We start from the raw sequence: 17710 nt of genomic DNA, 5'->3' as shown, positions 1-17710 counted from the left end.
TACCAAGTAAATACGGACCAGTATCGCCGATACGATACCGATACTTTTCAGTAAATAAGGTGGATGCATCATTAAATTGCTTTGTGATGTTTCCTTTTTTATTCTTAAATAGTTCAAACCCAGGACAGAATAAGGACAAAGTTTCTAATTAAATGGAAAATGCTTTATTATCAAATATTTTTCAGAAAAATCTTAAATAAAAAGTACTTGCAAACCAGAAAACAAATGAAAACAAACAAGTACTGTTCAAAAACAACAACTGGTAAAAATCTGGTAAAAAATATAAATAATATGTTAACAACTTAACAACCCCCAAAGCCTTTAGTTAGTCTGTGTTTTGGTTACAGGTTTTTGTTCAAAAACAGTATCAAATTAACATTTTTTTGCTTTTAATGCACTTCGCCTGTGACTAACTAACTGCCCTTGTTTGTTTGCAGCGACCTGGCTATTTCCTCTTTGCAGAAACCGCAGCATTGCAAACAAGAGCGGAACTTAAAGTAAAGAATCGATCTCACCAGGCTAGTATCAATCTGATACCGACTTGGTATCGATACCGCCCACCACTAAAAGTTGGTAAGAAGACGTATTAGTTGTTGTATTTTGCTTAAGTTTAAGATAAAAAAGAGAAAAGTTGTCCTCAAACGACAGAACGACGGAGAGAAAATTCAAAAGTATCCCACAGCATATTTCTTTCGGTGTGTTGTTGTTGGTTAAGTACGGAAGAGGATTAGGGCCACATAAAAAAAAAAAAGAAATCTCAATTCTGACTTTTAAAGTCAGAATTCTGACTTCTGACTTTTAATCTCAGAATTCTGACTTCTGACTTTTAATCTCAGAATTCTGACTTTTTTTCTTAAAATTCTGACTTTTGAAGTCAGAATTCTGACTTCTGACTTTTAAACTCAGAATTCTGACTTTTAATCTCAGAATTCTGACTTCTGACTTTTTTTCTCAGAATTCTGACTTTTAAACTAAAAACTCTGACTTTTTTTCTCAGAATTCTGACTTCTGACTTTTAAACTCAGAATTCTAACTTTTAAACTAAAAAGTCTGACTTTTTTTCTCAGAATTCTGACTTTTAAACTAAAAACTCTGACTTTTAAACTAAAAAGTCTGACTTTTTTCCTCAGAATTCTGACTTTTAAACTAAAAACTCTGACTTTTAAACTAAAAACTCTGACTTTTAAACTGAGAACTCTGAGTTTAAAAGTCAGAAAGATTAAAAGTCAGAATTCTGAGTTTTTTATTTTTATATTTATAAAAAACCCTCTTCTGTCGTTGAGTGTATCTAACAAATCCGACGTTTCTGCTTGGCACGTGAACGCAGCATCAAACCCTCCAACGGTTTTTCCGCCGTGACGTCAGCTTTGTGTACTGCCCAGCCAAGATGGCTGACAGCATCCCGTTAAATCCGGTGAGGAAGAGCTCGAAGAGGATCCCGTATTACAACTCAGCCCGACTCTCAAGGTACGGAGGAGGATAGCCGGGCTGTTTCTTTGTCCGCCACCTGAGGGGACGCTCGTTTATTCTTACATGTCTTACCTGGCTGTGCCCGCTCCGCCCTCCCCGGGGTCGGCGTCTTGTTTGCGGGTCGTTAGCTTCTGTTAGCTCCTTCTTAGTGTTTTGACAGCTTCGGCCACACTATCACCTCCAAAGATAAAGTCAGTTTTATAGTTTAATGTTTTTACTACACCCATAAAACAAACTAAATATATATATAACACCTCACCGTGTGTGTGTGTGTGTGTGTGTGGTGACAGTTGACCGTTGACCGTTGGCGTTTAAACTCAGATGACATCACGTGACTCTTTAAGTTGTTTATAAAAGTGTTAGTCATCACTGTTCATGTTGCAGACTGGATGACCAGGATCTGTTAAAGCCCTCAGGTGAGGAGTGGACCGCAGGTGAAGGGATCAGGTACTCACTACACACCTTAGCAGTAGTCTGTTGTTTGTTTGTTTACATGGTGAGTGTGTTTGTTTGGTAGCTTTTCTTCACTTGTGGTGGTCTTAGCTCATAGAGGGGGACACGCCTCTGCTTTTCTGTCTTCCTCATGCTCTCAGTAATCACATTCATGTGACAGTCTGCAGTGATCCTGAAGCTGGTGAATCCTCCAGAGCCAGAGAAACCTTGTTACAAACCAGCCCACGTCGCCACTGGGTTGAGGGTTGAATTATTATGTAATCTTCTTCTTCTTAACAGTGTGTAAACAAGAAAACAAACACATGATGACAAGTTCCTGGTTGCTGTTGATTCATATTTTGCCTCAGCGCTGTTGGCAGGTTTGGAACCAAATCCACCAAAAAGTATTCGTTATGTGCCGCTTTTTGAGTATTCAGTGTAATCCTTTCAGTCTTTTAGCAGCATTGCAAACAAGAGCAGGAATTTAAAGTAAAGAATTGACCTCACCAGGCTAGTATCGATCCGATACCGACTTGGTATCGATACTATCGATATTTGCATCGATCCGCCCACCACTAAAAGTTGGTAAGAAGACGTATTAGTTGTTGTATTTTGCTTAAGTTTAAGATAAAAAAGAGAAAAGTTGTCCTCAAGCGACAGAACGACGGAGAGAAAATTTTAAAAGTATCCCACAGCATATTTCTTTCTTTCGGTGTGTTGTTGTTGGTTGAGTACGGAAGAGGAATAGGGCCACATAAATAAAAAAAATCTCAGAATTCTGACTTTTTTTCTCAGCTCACTTCTGACTTTTAAAGTCAGAATTCTGACTTCTGACTTTTAAACTCAAAATTCTGACTTTTAAACAGAATTCTGACTTTTTTTCTCAGAATTCTGAATTTAAAAGTCAGAGAAGTCAGAAAGACTGACTTTTTTTCTCAGATCACTTCTGACTTTTAAAGTCAGAATTCTGACTTTTTTTCTCAGATCACTTCTGACTTTTAAAGTTAGAATTCTGACTTTTGACTTTTAAACTCAAAATTCTGACTTTTAAACAGAATTCTGACTTTTTTTCTCAGAATTCTGAGTTTAAAAGTCAGAGAAGTCAGAAAGATTAAAAGTCAGAATTTTTTATTTTTATTTGGCCCTAATCCTCTTCTGTCGTTGAGTGTGTATGACAAGTCTGACGTTTCTGCTCGGCACGTGAGACTTTTAGCCCTTTCGTCTGTTTTGAAGCCTGCCCTGTGTCCAGTTGTTCTGTTTGACATTTTCCTCTCTTCTTTCAGCTTTCCAAGAAACATTTTCAGATTTATGTGGTGAAACGTTTAACCCAGCCTTGACATCATATACTTCATAGTACAAGGAGGAAATAAATAGATAAATAATCTTTCTTATTAGTGGAAATGTTACATGTGTTGCTTAGGATCTCTGGCCTGTCACATGTTCAGTAAAATATTTACCCACATAACCGTCTTTATACTCATGTTTCTCACTCATAACACTTCAGGGAGTTTGTTTAGTAAGTTACGGTAAGTTGAGTGCGCTCTCCTCATTTCCAGTGAACTCACACGCCTATTTATATTCTGTCATAACAGCTATATTTCTATGGGTAAATAAAGCTCATGGGATTAGAAACTAAGTTTAAGTTTAATTTCATGTAAAGTCACCTCAAAGATTTTACATCCCATGTAGTCAGATGTATAAAAAAGTAGTTTTGTTCCCTGTAAATAATTCCACACCAATGTTGTTGTGAGCATGAACACGCAAACTAAATTTTTATCTACTTTCATTCAAACAGCAGTGAAGAAAATAATAATTTGACAATATTGTGGTTGACTTAATCTTGTGGAAATCAATCATCAGACGTTCAGTCTAGAATAAACTCTGTTCGAAGAGGAGAGGACGCTTGAAGTCAACAGATATATTACAGTTAATAAGAAAAATCTGTGATTAGTCCAGTCTTGTGATTAGTTGTAGTAGCCTGTGTTGTATTTACAGATTAAGGTTAAAATTCATTCAGGTTTGCTTTGACTGAGGTGAAACTTGTTGATGCAGTGAGATGCTGGAATATGTTTCCACACGTTACCTGAGTAATTTGTGGTGCACAGTCTTTACTCTGTGTATGCTACAGTCCACTCACTCGCAGATAAAAAGTTGTTTGAAGTCTATTCGTGTATCATTATCTCTCTCTTCTGCTTCTCGAGCTTCAGTTACAGCCGCTCTCAGCTCAGTCTGCTTCAGCTTTTTGCATGTTTTATCTTTCGACATGATGAGCGGCTCTGGGAAGCCGCATCAATGTGTGAAAGTGTGAATGGTTTATCTTAAGCTCATAATCCTGCTGATGCTAGTTCTACGCTTGTTCACATGTTCAGGGTTTGTTTCTGGCACCAGACAGTCACCCGTCTACCTCTGCGTGACCTTTCAGGCCGCTTATATTGCAGAATTTCTAAATTAAAAATGCTGTTTGGACAACCTACGCAAATAGATCTGCCTCCTACCTAAAAATATTCCCCGTATTTGTTGTGTTTTCCTTTTTAGAACAAGTAAAGGACGTTTTAAGGCCAGACGGATTGAAAGCTTCCCAGAATTTGCAGCTTTCAAGTGTTGGATGTGAAAGCTCCCCACCGCAAATATCTAACCTGTGAGAAACGCTGTGTTCACACCGCTGCAATATATTTATTCACGTCAGTGCAAAATGTATGACCTACTGTATGTACACCTTTTGTTGTTAATTATACTTCCCGTGTTGGGAATCGGCTCCCACAGACGTCTTTGAACTTCTAAAAGTGGGGTGTTATTTTTATCATCGATGCTTTTTCAGATTCACACCCTGTGTGCAGAAAACACCAAAACATTTATCAGCAAATATTCAGCGAGCCTCAACACCTGCAGTTAACACCTCCTCAGACTCACACCAGCACACCCAAAAAAAGCAAGAGGCGTTTGTCAGGGTATAACGAGTCATTTTCTTTCTGCGTGTTGGCACCAACCAACCAACCTCCGTGACTGTGAAGTGTTGAAACTGCAGTTCCTCAAATGTCCACTTGAGTCAGTCTCCATAAGTCCCCATGTGGGTGACGTCACGGATACGTTGTCCATTGATTATACTGTCAGTGGTTGGAGCGGGATTGTGCATTCAATAAGTCACAATGGAAGTGATCAGGCATTATAGACAGACATGTGGCCAGTATTTTGGTTTAGAAAGTCTATCGTGTATTAAAATAAATCTGATTAGTGTCTGTAAGTCATAAACTTTGACGGTAGTGAAGTAGGCAGCTTCCTTTCTTTCCTAAATATTTCATAACAGAGTGATTCTCGATTGTCTTAAACCTTTAAAAAATCGGTCTCATCAACCACATAACGTTTCTGCATCAGACATGTAGCAGATAGTTTCAGATGGTATGACTGCGAAACGAATGAAACGATTTAATTGTTTGGTCTATAAAATGTCAAAAAAGAGTAAAACATGTCCATCCCAGTTTCTTCAAGGTCTTTAAATGTTTTTGTTTTGTCAATCTCTGCAGCATTTTCTTTTACTTTATGAAAAATTACTTCAACGACTAATCAGCTCTGTCAGTTGGTCACAGCAGCAGCTTTAACTTATTCAATTTGTCCAGGAAACTGAGTCTATTGCTTTAAAATTGGGGAAAGCTGCTTTGAAGTGTTTCTGTGGCTGCAGAAATGTCACATGTATGAATATATTTGTTGTTTTTTTAAGCAGTTGAAGAATAATGACAAACATTCAACCACACGGCAGCAGAATGAGAAACGGCCTTGACTTTATCGTGACTAAGAGCTCTTCTTCTTCTTCTTTGTCTTCTTGGCTCTTCTTTTAGTAAACCTGATATCCCCTTCGGTACTCGTCGTGTCCTTCAGCAGGCGATCTGTCACATTTAGCTGTGTTTGACTCTTACTTACTATTCACTTAAACATCAACATATTACAAGAGATTATATTTTCAGTTTTAGGTTCCTTTTTATTCAAAGTTTGTTGTGGTTTGATGTTGTTGTTTTATATTTAGTGAGACTCTGACATTTGCATATTTTCATTGCGGTCTATAGTATACATTTTGTATTGCTGTGTGTTGTCAGTGTGAAACAAACTCGGGTTTATGGTGACTTGGCCAGTGTTGTGAGTCTGTGTAGGTTTCTCCCTGTTAGGCTACAGACTTCTTTAGAAGGGCCTCATGAATAAGACATAATGTGCCTTTCAAGAGTGTTTCCAGTGTTTCTTTGTAACGTGAATGGGAGATGTACTCTACGGTATTTGGTGACAGAGCGACTGAACTGAGAACTATTCTCACCAGCTTTAATGTTGGCTTTTCCTCAGCCCTTCACCACATTTTGCACATCTGGTCCTCTAAAGAGACTTCTCCTGACAACCAGCTACAAAATGTCCACTGCTGACCACACTGCCTGTATGATCATGTATAATTCAGCATCCACATCGATTAAAAGGGGAGTGTAGCGCAATGAGTAATGTGCAGAGTGTATAATTCTCAGTGTGTGACTCACAATCTACTTCCTGTTCGGCTTCTTTATATGTGAACGTACTCTGTCCTCCTCACAGATACTCCCTAGAAGATGAGCCGTCCAACCTGGATGAAATGCCTCTGATGATGTCGGAGGAAGGCTTTGAGAACGATGAGAGCGACTATCAGACGCTGCCCCGGGCCAGAGTCAATCAGAGACAGAGAGGCCTCGGCTGGTTCCTCCTGGGAGGGTGGAAAGTCCTCTGTGGCAGGTACTTCTACATCATTAAATTACTGTTGTTCTTTCACAACATAATGACTCAGTCATCTGCGCATGATGACTCAAAAGAAATCACATCCTGGTCTCGCGTAGGTGGACCTTTTCCCCTGGATTGAGTTCAGTCCTACTGAAACTTTAAAGATTTAATATTCTAAAGATTTAACTGCTACATCATTTTATCAGGTGTTAGGGCGCATTCAGACAAAACCTGGCACTGTGGTAGGCAATGCAGGCCGCGAAAAGAATTAAGCGACCTGCAGAGAAGTTGAACTGGATCCAACTCTTGGAAGTTGTCACGCTGTGGCCGCCAAACTCCTCCACAGTCAGACTGAAATGTCTCTAAACTGAGACTATCCAGGTGGATTCATGGACTAAACTCTGATACTCTACCTGTTCTGTTCTGGCTTTGTGAATTTCATGTACCCAGCTTCTAAATCTGTTTGGGTCGTAATTTACGCTGCAAAATAGTGACACAAAGAACTTTAACTTGGTTTGTTTGTGTCCGATGGTTTGACAGAGAGAAAGCAAACATGGTTAAGAGACATAGACAACGAATGAGAGTGAGAGAGCGCCGGCATCGATAAAGCCGGTTAATCAGCGAAAAAAAAACGTATTTCCTGATTGATTCACAGCAGTTACGTTCAGCACGTTGTCTGAATTCAGTTTAACATAAACTGTGACATAATGTTCTCACTATTATGACACTACTTATATAATATTTCTACATTGCAACCGTTAAAAATATCTCTAAACATAAAGAACACATCAGTTCAAGTTTTACTGTAAAATTTGTGTTAATCATAGTCCAAGAATGTCTGTGAGGTTCACAGATATGTGCTGATTTAAAACCTCAATAAATTCCTCTCATGTAAGAGTCATTGTTTTTTTCCATTTGGACCTTTTAACCGCTGTGAAACTTGTCGGTGTTTTGTCATTCTGTAAATGTACGTGTAGTGTATAATGTCGGTAAGTACGCCCATGATGATCAGTTTGGATTTCAAACGCACCGGTAGTTGTGCATGAAGTGCAAAGAGAGGATAAGGGCATGTTTTTTGGTCGAGTTCCTCGATGCGCACCATCAGTCCAAAAAGATTTTCAGGTCAAACAGAATGATGCGGTTTATCCAGCTAATGATTAATTTGACAGCTTTTTGCCCTCTAAAGATGCTCAGCTCTCTCTCTCTCTCTCTCTCTGGCTAAGAGACGACTGTTTGTTTATGCCAGAACAATAAAATTTAACATTTATAAACAAATGTTTGTGCAGCACTTCAGTGTCCAAAAAGTGAAACGTTCACTGAATTTCATAGAATTTTCTCTTTTGGGTGTCGTCTTTTTTTTTTCGTTGTTGTTGTTGTCGTCGTTGTTAGCAGTGAATCTCCAGCTGAAGCTGCATATTGATCGCCCCCCCACCTCCCCTCCCCATCACCCCCCCACTAATGAACAAATCGGATTTTTCACAGCTGACCAGTTTGATGCTTTCCAGTAATTTTATGTGTGCTTAGTGTGGGATTATAAAACACAAATAATTCACGCTGAATAAGCCCCGACTGTTCAAATGGCATATTATTTGAATAGCATTCATTTGCTCAAATAATCGCTCTTATGAAACTGGACTCGGAGTGCACAGAGACAGAGAACACCGAGGCCAATACAAACACGACTTTTTTACCAAAGTTGATTTATTTAGCTTTATGTTTTGCCAACTTGCTTAAAAAGTGGAAAAGCCAAGTCGAGCAGCATGACGGTATACACTGACAACTCTCCCCTCTTTCCGCCACCCCCCTCCCTCAGGTGCCAGTTTAGGTCATGCTCGCATCGAGCCGCTCTCATTGTAATTTACCCCCACACTACACCTCTGTTTGCATTTGATATCAGATATGCTAGATAAGCCCCAAAGTAGTCATTAGCAGGTTGATAGAAAGTCAAATACTTTTTATAAAGTAAATCTACAATCCATCTCTCTTCTCTAATCTTTGAACAATAATAACATAGGTACATAGGAAAGGTTCTTTGCATGCTAGAAAGAGTCAACACAAGGTAAAACTAACAAGGAAACAAAGACAGATACGTATCATATTCTGCCGTACAGTATGTTTGTCTGCACACATGCAGCAGGTCTGTTTGGTAAGGCGGCTTAGTCGTCTCTAAAAGCGTCTCACTCCCACAGCATTAGCAAGGGAATTCCCTCCTGGTGAGATACTAACCTTTTCAGATTCATACAAAGGACTAGAAGCATTAGAAGGACTTCTTTTATAAAATTGCGTCAAAAGAAGCCTTGAAGATCTAATTAACACCGACAAGGCCGAGGATATAAATAAGATTAGTACTGTAGGATGCAGCGGGGCACAGCTGCAGTGACCACAATAGATAACAGCTGAGGAAATTAATGAGGACTGAGGTTTGATATTTGTTAACAATGTGGCATGTAGGATCTATTTTAATTAAAGACATCTTTAATTTTATTGTTTTGAATGTTGCAAACAAGAAACTAAGAAGAAGACATCTTCCATTTTTATTCTAATATCAACTAAACACTTCTTCTTCTGTATGAGGGGAAGTGTACTTCCTCCTCCCTACTTAATTCTTGCATAGTTGTTGGCCTAAGCCTAAAAAATCCAAAATTTACAGGCATAAGTCAGTATCTTTCATTAGTTTGGTTACTAACTGTGTCTGAGAGTGTAGACATGGACTTGCAACGGTGGACTGGGGTACAAAAAACACAGCTAGACGACAAATAGAGCCAAGACAATTAGTAGATTCAGTGATTAGTAACAGATTTTTCCATTGGCGGATTTGGTCAAATGATCGGCAAGTAATGGATTCATGGTTGAGGATTAATTGGGAAGTTTTTAGTTACAGCCTATTCATATGTCAGCATGTCATTCGTGTTCTGTGTTTACGCTGGATCATATCGACGTCTTCCCTCTCTTCCAGCTGCTGTGACTGTCTGGCTCACATGTGTCGGAGGAAGAAGGAGCTGAAGGCCAGGACAGTTTGGCTGGGCTGCCCGGAGAAATGTGAAGAGAAGTATCCCAAAAACGCCATCAAAAACCAGAAGTATAACATCTTCACCTTTGTGCCCGGGGTGAGTTAGAGAACTACAAATACCTACACCCTGTGTTTAATCAACTGTTTTGTCGTTATGTAACAAACTTCATGTTTCATGCTTTTTTCGAGTCAGTGTTCCACTGTTACTAACTTTTATAGTCTCCACAGTAGCAATTCTTTCCAGAGATTAACAGTACGTAAAGCACAGTAGCACGCACTGGGTCTAATTGTTAACTGCTCTGTCATTAAGTTAAGGCTTTACACTGTAGGGGACATTAGAGATCCATCAGACTTACTTATTAAAAACCAAACGGCTCCATGATTAAGAGGGCTGCCTTCGGCCCCGGCCATAAAATGTCAACTGTCTATTAGAGACGTAGATATTCTCAACGATGGTGTACCAAACGGCTCTGTTTTTCTCCCTCCACTTTGAATTATTAAATACACACAAATTGAGTTTAGCAGTGTGCATTTTTCCCTAAAGGTCAGGGGGTTCATTAACTGTAGAGCATCGTGCATTGATCCCGTTGTCTCTGATAATCTGCGACTGGATCCCAGACTCTCATTATTGCAAACATTATTCAAAATCTGACCTTCGATGCATAGAATACTGAGAGATCCCTGCTGATGGATGGCCCATTAGCAAAGAGCCCTCGGTAAGTCACAGGTGGCACTTCTGTATGTGTGATTTAAGAAAGTTGGCCTCTTTTCCGTCTCCATTCATTACTGTGCTTCAGTTCCTGTTTGTCTTTGTGCTGTATGTTTGTTCTGCACCAACCGACATTGTACAAAGTTACCGTGCCAAGTGAAATCCGTAGCCTGAATGCCATTTGAAACAGAAGTTCTCAAAGTGTCAGAGTTTCCATTAGGTTAATGTAAAGTTAACAGCATTAACATGTATCTTATTCCACCTTTGGAACGTGTACAGTAATCCATCCCTGCCGCTCTGTTGTTCGGAGCATCCTCTTTGTCTTCGTTGGCAGCTGTCGTCGTCTTTGACTCGTCCCGCTGACATGTTCGCTCATCTCTCCCAATCCTTGTCTTCTGCTCCCCTCTCAGGTTCTCTACCAGCAGTTCAAGTTCTTCCTCAATCTCTACTTTCTGGTGGTGGCCTGTTCCCAGTTTGTGCCATCGCTGAAAATCGGATATTTGTACACATACTGGGCACCTCTGGTAAATACACTTCAGGTTTTACCCTGTAAATGATTTATATTTCTGCCCTGCAACACAGCCAGTTAAAGCTGAAATGATTAATCGATTAGTTGATCACTTTGTCGTTTACTTAAGCTTAAGTCCATCTAACATGTTCCAGCATTCAAATATCTTTGGGTTTTGCACCGTTAGTCAGACAGAACAAGTGATTTAAATTGTAATGTGCCTTTTTTTTCATTATTTTTTGATACAAGATTGATTTTAAAGGTGCAGTTTGAGAAATTTTGGAGGCTTTATTTACTGAATATGTCAGAAATTGAATGTAATATGCAATTTCCATTAATGTGTAAACCACTGAAAATAAGAATTGTTACCTTAGAATAAACACTGGCTCTAGATAGCAACTTTCATGTTGAGGTGGTTGCAATCAGTAGCTACGCCGCTAAATCCTGCACACTGCTCCTTTTTTAATTAATCAAGAAAGAAATCTGATAATTTGATAATGAAATCTGTCGTTAGTTGCAGAGATAAAAGCAATAGATCATTTACATATTAACAGACTTTAGAGTCATCTTTTAATCCCATAAAGAAATTAAATTCACCTTACAGTTAGAAAAAGAGGTTGACGACTTTTATTTACAGTTCATCTAAAGTGAGACATGAACCTTTCCTGTGTGTAACAGTAAGCTTTATATGTTAATGGATTCTGGTATTAGCTTTGTAAATGATCATGAAGTGTCTGATCTGGTTTACTCTTCTTCTGTCGCCCAGGGTTTCGTCTTAGCCGTCACAATGGTGCGAGAGGCCGTGGACGAAGTGCGACGGTACCAGCGGGACAAAGAGATGAACTCTCAACTCTACAGCAAGCTCACAGTGCGAGGTCAGTGAGAGGACTGAAGGAAATGTATCCGCACTCCTCCTCATGCCTGTAACTGTTTGCTGACATTATGATAACGGATATTCCGGCGCACAGTCAAGCTCTCCCCATGCGATTAAGAGGCGGCACTCCACTGGATCTACACTTGTAACAGAAGTCATTCTTCTCGCTGTAATTGCATTGATTTTTCTTCTCTCAGTTTCTCAAGACTGTATGATCTAAGATCTGTCCCTTTGTTGAATGTGTGGTTAAAATCCCCCTGTGTGGTATCCGTGACCGTGGCTGAGGATGTCGCCACTCTCCATGTGCTCATGCGCCGCATGTACACAGTCACGTGTGCACGCGAGCAAGAAGAAGGGTCGTAGCGGATATTGAGGCAATATAATTGAAAGTGACCCTATGTGCCATTGTTTTAGTCTATGCCTCAGACCAGAGATGAAAACAGAAGGGTATCACGTTATCATGCTGGAGGTAATCGATCTGTTAGAAGGTGAGGGAGAAAGAGAAGAGCAATAGCGAAAAAATGGGTTGTGGTTTTGAGAGTCAGCGTCATTTCCAAGAGCCAGAAATCAATACCTGCGCTGTATTTCATGGCTATTTAAAAATTCACAGCATATCTTAAAAAACAGATGGAGAGGGCTAATTTTAATGTGAAACTTTATGATTGCTCAATCTGTCTCTCTTTTTTTTTTTCCTCAGGTAAAGTTCAAGTGAAGAGTTCAGACATACAAGTCGGGGACCTGATCATCGTCGATAAGGTAACGCTTCAGTCTCCAGTTTCAGTCAACAACAATTTATTAATTAAGTGTTTTTAATTTAGAAAATATAGCCAACATAATCCATTTCCAAAGTGTTTTACTTCATAAAAATTCTGCACCTCCGCATTACAGCTGGTATTAAAGTGTGCCGTGACTACGCTGCACCCCCCCTCCCTTTTGAATGTGAGGCACTCAGCACAAAAAAGTTAATGGGTCTAATACAGTGTTGTCATCGGAGAATTACTGCTGCATTACTTCTCAGGTTTGAGTTAATTTAATGAGAAAATTTAGCATTTTTAAGCATAATTTTAATTCACTTTTAGTTCAAATCAATGATTTTGTGCGTCACTACACATCCTCCTCACCTCTGAAAGGGTTTGAAAGTAGATAGAATAACTTAGGTAATGAACCTTTGATACTGTAAAGATCACCTGTTAAGCATGTGATCTTCAGCTCAGTCAACATGAAGCTGCTCCGAGAAGGTAGTCAAGTTATAAAGAGAGTTTAAAAAAAAAACAGTTTCCCTGTCACACTCCGGTCAAGGTATTGACCTTGTTTAATTATTCAGGAAGATTCAAAGGGCTTTTGCCACAGTGCTCAATAACATGACGCCATTCTCTCTTTCTTTTTGTAGAACCAAAGGATCCCTGCAGACATGATATTCCTGAGAACATCGGAGAAAAATGGTGAGCAGGCAAAGTGATGGTGTAACTTTATCAATGTGAAGCAGGACGGTGCTGAAAAGAGGTAATCCTGCCCTGCTCCGGGTTTAAAAATGTAGAGAAATATCTTGATAAACATGAATAAATCATTGCGGTAGATGTAATATTAATACAAAATGCCTTCCAGGTGAACTTTGTTTGCCCCGTGGCACTAAAACAAACTGTGTCAAGATCATTTAGGTGAGAAATGTGACTTTTCCCGCACACTTCCACTTCTTTGACATCATCCGACCGAGGCAGCAGGTGATTCATATGATTTATGTCACATTCTTCCAGTGACTGATGATGCAAATTCCAATTAATCAATGAGCTGCGTCAGATCCGGGATCTTTTCTAAGGGGCATCGGGAGGAAATGTTCTGAGGACATCATTTCCATCAATCTTTGATGTGCCAATAATCTTGGCAGGGAGTTGCTGATGTCTTTATACCTCCAACACACACACACACACACACACACACACACACCTATACATAAACACATCTTTATCTTTCTACTGTCTCATATACTTTGTCTTTCACACACACACACACATATCTCAGTGATGTCATGTGATGAGCTGAAGTGCCATCGCAGCAGAAGGAAGCCATGAATCATCCGCCTCGTGTTAATGTTTTCCATCATAGTTAACCCTCCAGGGATGTTTTATAGCTGCCCTTTAGCCTCTCTGTCAAATACTTGCTCTCGTCCATCAGTTTCATATGTAATATTACCTCAGATCAATACAGGTCACGACTGCTCAACGTTTATCGGACCCTGCGGTGTCCGCAACAGCCACAGACGCTCTGGATTGTGCTACAGGCTGTAATGTACTGCGCTGTTTATTATAGTAACATCTCTTTTACATGCTCATAAGTTGATTATGTCTCACAGAGATGTGTGACATGTAAGCATTATATGATGCATTTAACCTCTTCAACAACACAAATTCATTACAACAGTCTCGTGTTTGTTGTTTAGAACCTCAACAGAATTCTGAATCCTAATAAATCGTCAGGTTTTATTGTGAAAATCTGATACAGTTACAAGTCTTATATTTAAAGTGAGTCTGCAACTTTTAAAAGAGGAAATGAAATATAAGATGTAACATGGACTCTCCATCAGTTTAATGCACTCATTGTTTGGCTGCTACAGCCTGACGTGGTCTGACCAGTAAATAAGATTGATATTAGGGCACATTCAAGACAGAATCTGCTGCTGTGGTGAAAACACAGGTTTTTCTATTCATTTCAATGGGTAGTAGTTTTGGCTCTGGTGGTACAGGCCACAGAGGTGTCCGCCAAAAAAGCGAGATGGGTCCAACTTATGGAAAAAAAACGCAACCTGATGTCACACCGCAGCCGCCAATCAGACGATCGGTTCAGTCAAACCTCCACAGCCAGCCTGAAATGTCTCTGAAAGTGACACTAAACCTGTTGTGTCCCGAGTTTCTCGATCTATGTCTGGCTCGCAATTTACACGGCAAAATAGTGACATGAAGAAGCTTTAATTTTATTTGTGTCCGATAGTTTGAGCGACAGAAAGAAAGAGACGTAAGCAGTGAATGAGAGTGAGGGAGCACCGGCACGAAGAAAGCCAGTTAATCAGTGGAATAATGTTAAGTTATTATCTAAATGTTTCAAAGTGGACATATTCAGCACAAATAGACACACTCCCAGCAGCCTCCCCTCACCTCCACCCCAACACACCACTGGATCACCCAGTTGAACATAGAAAAAACAAGTAGATTGCAACATTAAACTCATTTTGTTCTACAGTGTGTGTTTTCTATGGGTGCTGTAGATCAATCTGAGGGGAAACATGGTGACATGGGGTTCAAGTAACTAGCCTTAGGTATTTATTTATTTATTTATGCGAAATGACATGGGTGTACAGGAAGGTGCAAAATCCAGGTAAAGGCAGCATAGCTACATAAACATACGATAACTGTATGCAATAAGAGAGCAGTACTCAGTCTTTATGGTGTTCTGTACTCTTTTTTTTTTTTTTCTTTAGGTGCGTGTTTCATCAGAACAGATCAACTAGACGGAGAGACAGACTGGAAACTGAAGGTCGCTGTCGGCTGCACGCAACGACTACCAGCAGTGGGGGTATGGATACATTACGATGCCGTGAATCTCTGGTAACAGACGACTTGTGAATAAGTGAATGAGTGTTCTGTTATCACTAAAAGCATTGCTCATCAAATGAAGTCGTCTGGCTGTGATGGAAACCTAATCACCGATGACGGACAGCAGGAACAATCTCGAGCTGACAGCAGCTTCCTTTTAACTGGAGGCGACACTCAACACTTAAGATTTAAGTTGAGTTGATGGGTTTTTTTGTTGCCACTTAATGTGATCAGAGAATTAAAGTTTCAGCAAGTCATTTGATGATTGAGCTGTGGCATCCGTATTGAGTTTCAAGAGACCTGAACATAGTTGTCAGTTAGCCACTATTCATCCTCCGTACAATGTTGTCCTCACCTTTTTTTTTTTTTGTCGGGAACCAAGATGGATCAGTGTGACGCACACCTCACAGGCAACATGTTACCCAAGATTTATAGTCAAAATCTGCTGTTTGTGCTCTGTGCTGGATCGTAAGTTCAAGATCAAGCAAATTCTGTATCTCTGTATTAAGTTTAAACTCCGCCAGTTGTACACACATTATATATTTAGCAGCCACTTTTATGTCTCTGTATGCATCAAGATCCCATCGACTCTCTGAGCCTTCTTCTGTAAAATGCCGAAGCAACACTACTCTCCATTGGGGGTTCAGTAAAATAATCTTCCCTGCTCCTCTTTAACCGCTCTGCCCATGTTCTCACTAGGAGAACACTATCTGAGCATGACTGAGGGTTGCCTTGCCGCTGCAGAGGCTGCCTGCCTGAATAATTTAATATTTACAATCAATTTCCACTTGGGGGGGAAAGAAAAAAGACTGGCGTTAGGTCCTTGACAGGCCAAAAGCTGCAGTCTTACTTGTTGGTGTGATTGAGAGAAACACATGACATGTTGTTCATTACTAGGTCTTCTTCGATGTTCCTCCATATGTTACGTCCAATAATACATAAAGATTATTTAGAAACGAGAGAGTATGGGTTTATTTAGCATCAGACTTGGAGAGTCAAACAAGGAAAGTGACAAAAAAGTCGACTTACCATGAGATGGGGTTCAGATGTTCTGTGGACCTTAAGTTAAGATTATTTCCAAGTTTAGGAAGGAATTTTCACCCTCAAGTCAATGACAGTATAAAGAAATGACGTGACGTCACCCACTCAGAGTGTAGTATTGGGAGTCCTGCCTCTTCTACCTCCTGACTAATCTAAAAATCTTAGAAGATGTGGATCATTGGCGGATCTGAGGTGGGCTGAATGACGCCTGGTTGCTCAAACAAACCTGTAACAGCACCTACCTGTCAGTCAAAGCGTCCATGTTGTTTATTATTCATAACTTTAAGCCTTAATATAATCTGAACAGGTGAGTTGTATATAAATTCACCCTCAGTACAGTTGTCATGAACGGGGAAATTAGCTACAGAGACCAAAACTGTTTTTTGTACCAGGCTGTAAACATGTTTATTTCTGCTGTGAAGTTGGACATTTGAACATGGGGACTTATGGAGACTGACTCAATTCTGGAGCCAGCCTCAAGTGGACGTTTAAGGAACTGCAGTTTTTGTCACTTCTGCATTGGCTTCACTTCAGAGCCACGAAGGTTGCCGCTTGGCTCAAGTACATTTATATCAGTATAGAAATTCAGCAAACACACAAAAACTGCAAACATGAAAGCTCCACAAAGTCGCAGATTACAGACAGGCACTAAAATCCTGTATTGTAACTGACTAACTGTGGTAATTCAGTTGAATAAGACTAATTTATCGTCTCTCTTTCTGTCCCTTGTCTCCTCGTCTCAGGACCTCTTCTCCATCAGCGCCTACGTCTACGCCCAGAAGCCTCAGCTGGACATCCACAGTTTCGAGGGAAACTTCACAAGGGTACAGTAGCTCGTTGACATATTTATAAGCTGTAAAACAAATCTCAAACACATGCAGATTTTTTTTTTCAATAGAGGCTGGATTGACACAGAAGATGTGTATCACTGTAATGTGTTGACAAGCGGCAACAATGAGAGCCTGTGTGTCCATCCGGGCCTGTTGTTACCTCCAGCAGGAGTACCTCTTACATCACAGGCAGGTTCTCGCGGCTCCAGCTCCATCCATCCCGTTTTGCTTGTTGCTCAGTGATTTTTTTTTTTTCTTCTTCTTCTTCTTTTTTTTTTTTTTTTTTTTTTTTTTTATTAATAGCAGATTAGCGCAGCCCCCACAGAGAGGAGAGCTCCAGTACAAAGGAAGGCTTTGTGGCCGGTCTTCACTCTTGGCCACACACCAGGCTTAGTGAGCGAGCACTTCCTCCGCTCATTCATCCTCCGCGGCCTTCCTTTGCATAGCGTGTGCTTTTAGTCCGAGCAGGATGGGAAAAAAATGGGTTCCCACAGATCCGCAGCAAATGAACTTACCTATTTATG

The 17710-nt window shown here is 40.1% G+C and overlaps 1 protein-coding gene and 1 long non-coding RNA gene across 6 annotated transcripts in view; one reads left to right on the top strand and one right to left on the bottom strand.

The window, feature by feature from the left end:
* The window catches only part of LOC113747264 (uncharacterized), a 35106-nt gene extending 33383 nt beyond the window's left edge, over positions 1–1723 (bottom strand). The window contains exon 1 of the long non-coding RNA XR_003463509.1: positions 1543–1723. This is a non-coding gene — a long non-coding RNA (uncharacterized LOC113747264). The remainder of the gene's footprint in view (positions 1–1542) is intronic.
* The window catches only part of atp9b (ATPase phospholipid transporting 9B), a 40296-nt gene continuing 23911 nt past the window's right edge, over positions 1326–17710 (top strand). Inside the window, exons 1-11 of one of the 5 annotated variants that reach the window (XM_019254270.2) lie at positions 1349–1467; positions 1855–1886; positions 4438–4540; positions 6469–6642; positions 9584–9734; positions 10757–10870; positions 11621–11729; positions 12426–12484; positions 13119–13170; positions 15201–15295; positions 17100–17180. In XM_019254270.2, the coding sequence (XP_019109815.1) occupies positions 1388–1467; positions 1855–1886; positions 4438–4540; positions 6469–6642; positions 9584–9734; positions 10757–10870; positions 11621–11729; positions 12426–12484; positions 13119–13170; positions 15201–15295; positions 17100–17180 (1050 nt within the window). In that variant the 5' untranslated portion in view covers positions 1349–1387. Of the gene's footprint in view, positions 1468–1854; positions 1918–4437; positions 4541–6468; positions 6643–9583; positions 9735–10756; positions 10871–11620; positions 11730–12425; positions 12485–13118; positions 13171–15200; positions 15296–17099; positions 17181–17710 lie in introns of all 5 variants that reach the window. The other 4 variants (XM_019254276.2, XM_027286312.1, XM_027286313.1 and 1 more) reach the window with 4 other exon arrangements.

This window comes from Larimichthys crocea, chromosome XIII, assembly GCF_000972845.2.
Source record: "Larimichthys crocea isolate SSNF chromosome XIII, L_crocea_2.0, whole genome shotgun sequence".
Classification (NCBI taxonomy): Eukaryota; Metazoa; Chordata; class Actinopteri; family Sciaenidae; genus Larimichthys; species Larimichthys crocea.
Note: the sequence above shows the minus strand (reverse complement) of the source record. Positions and strands in the feature narration are given on the sequence as shown.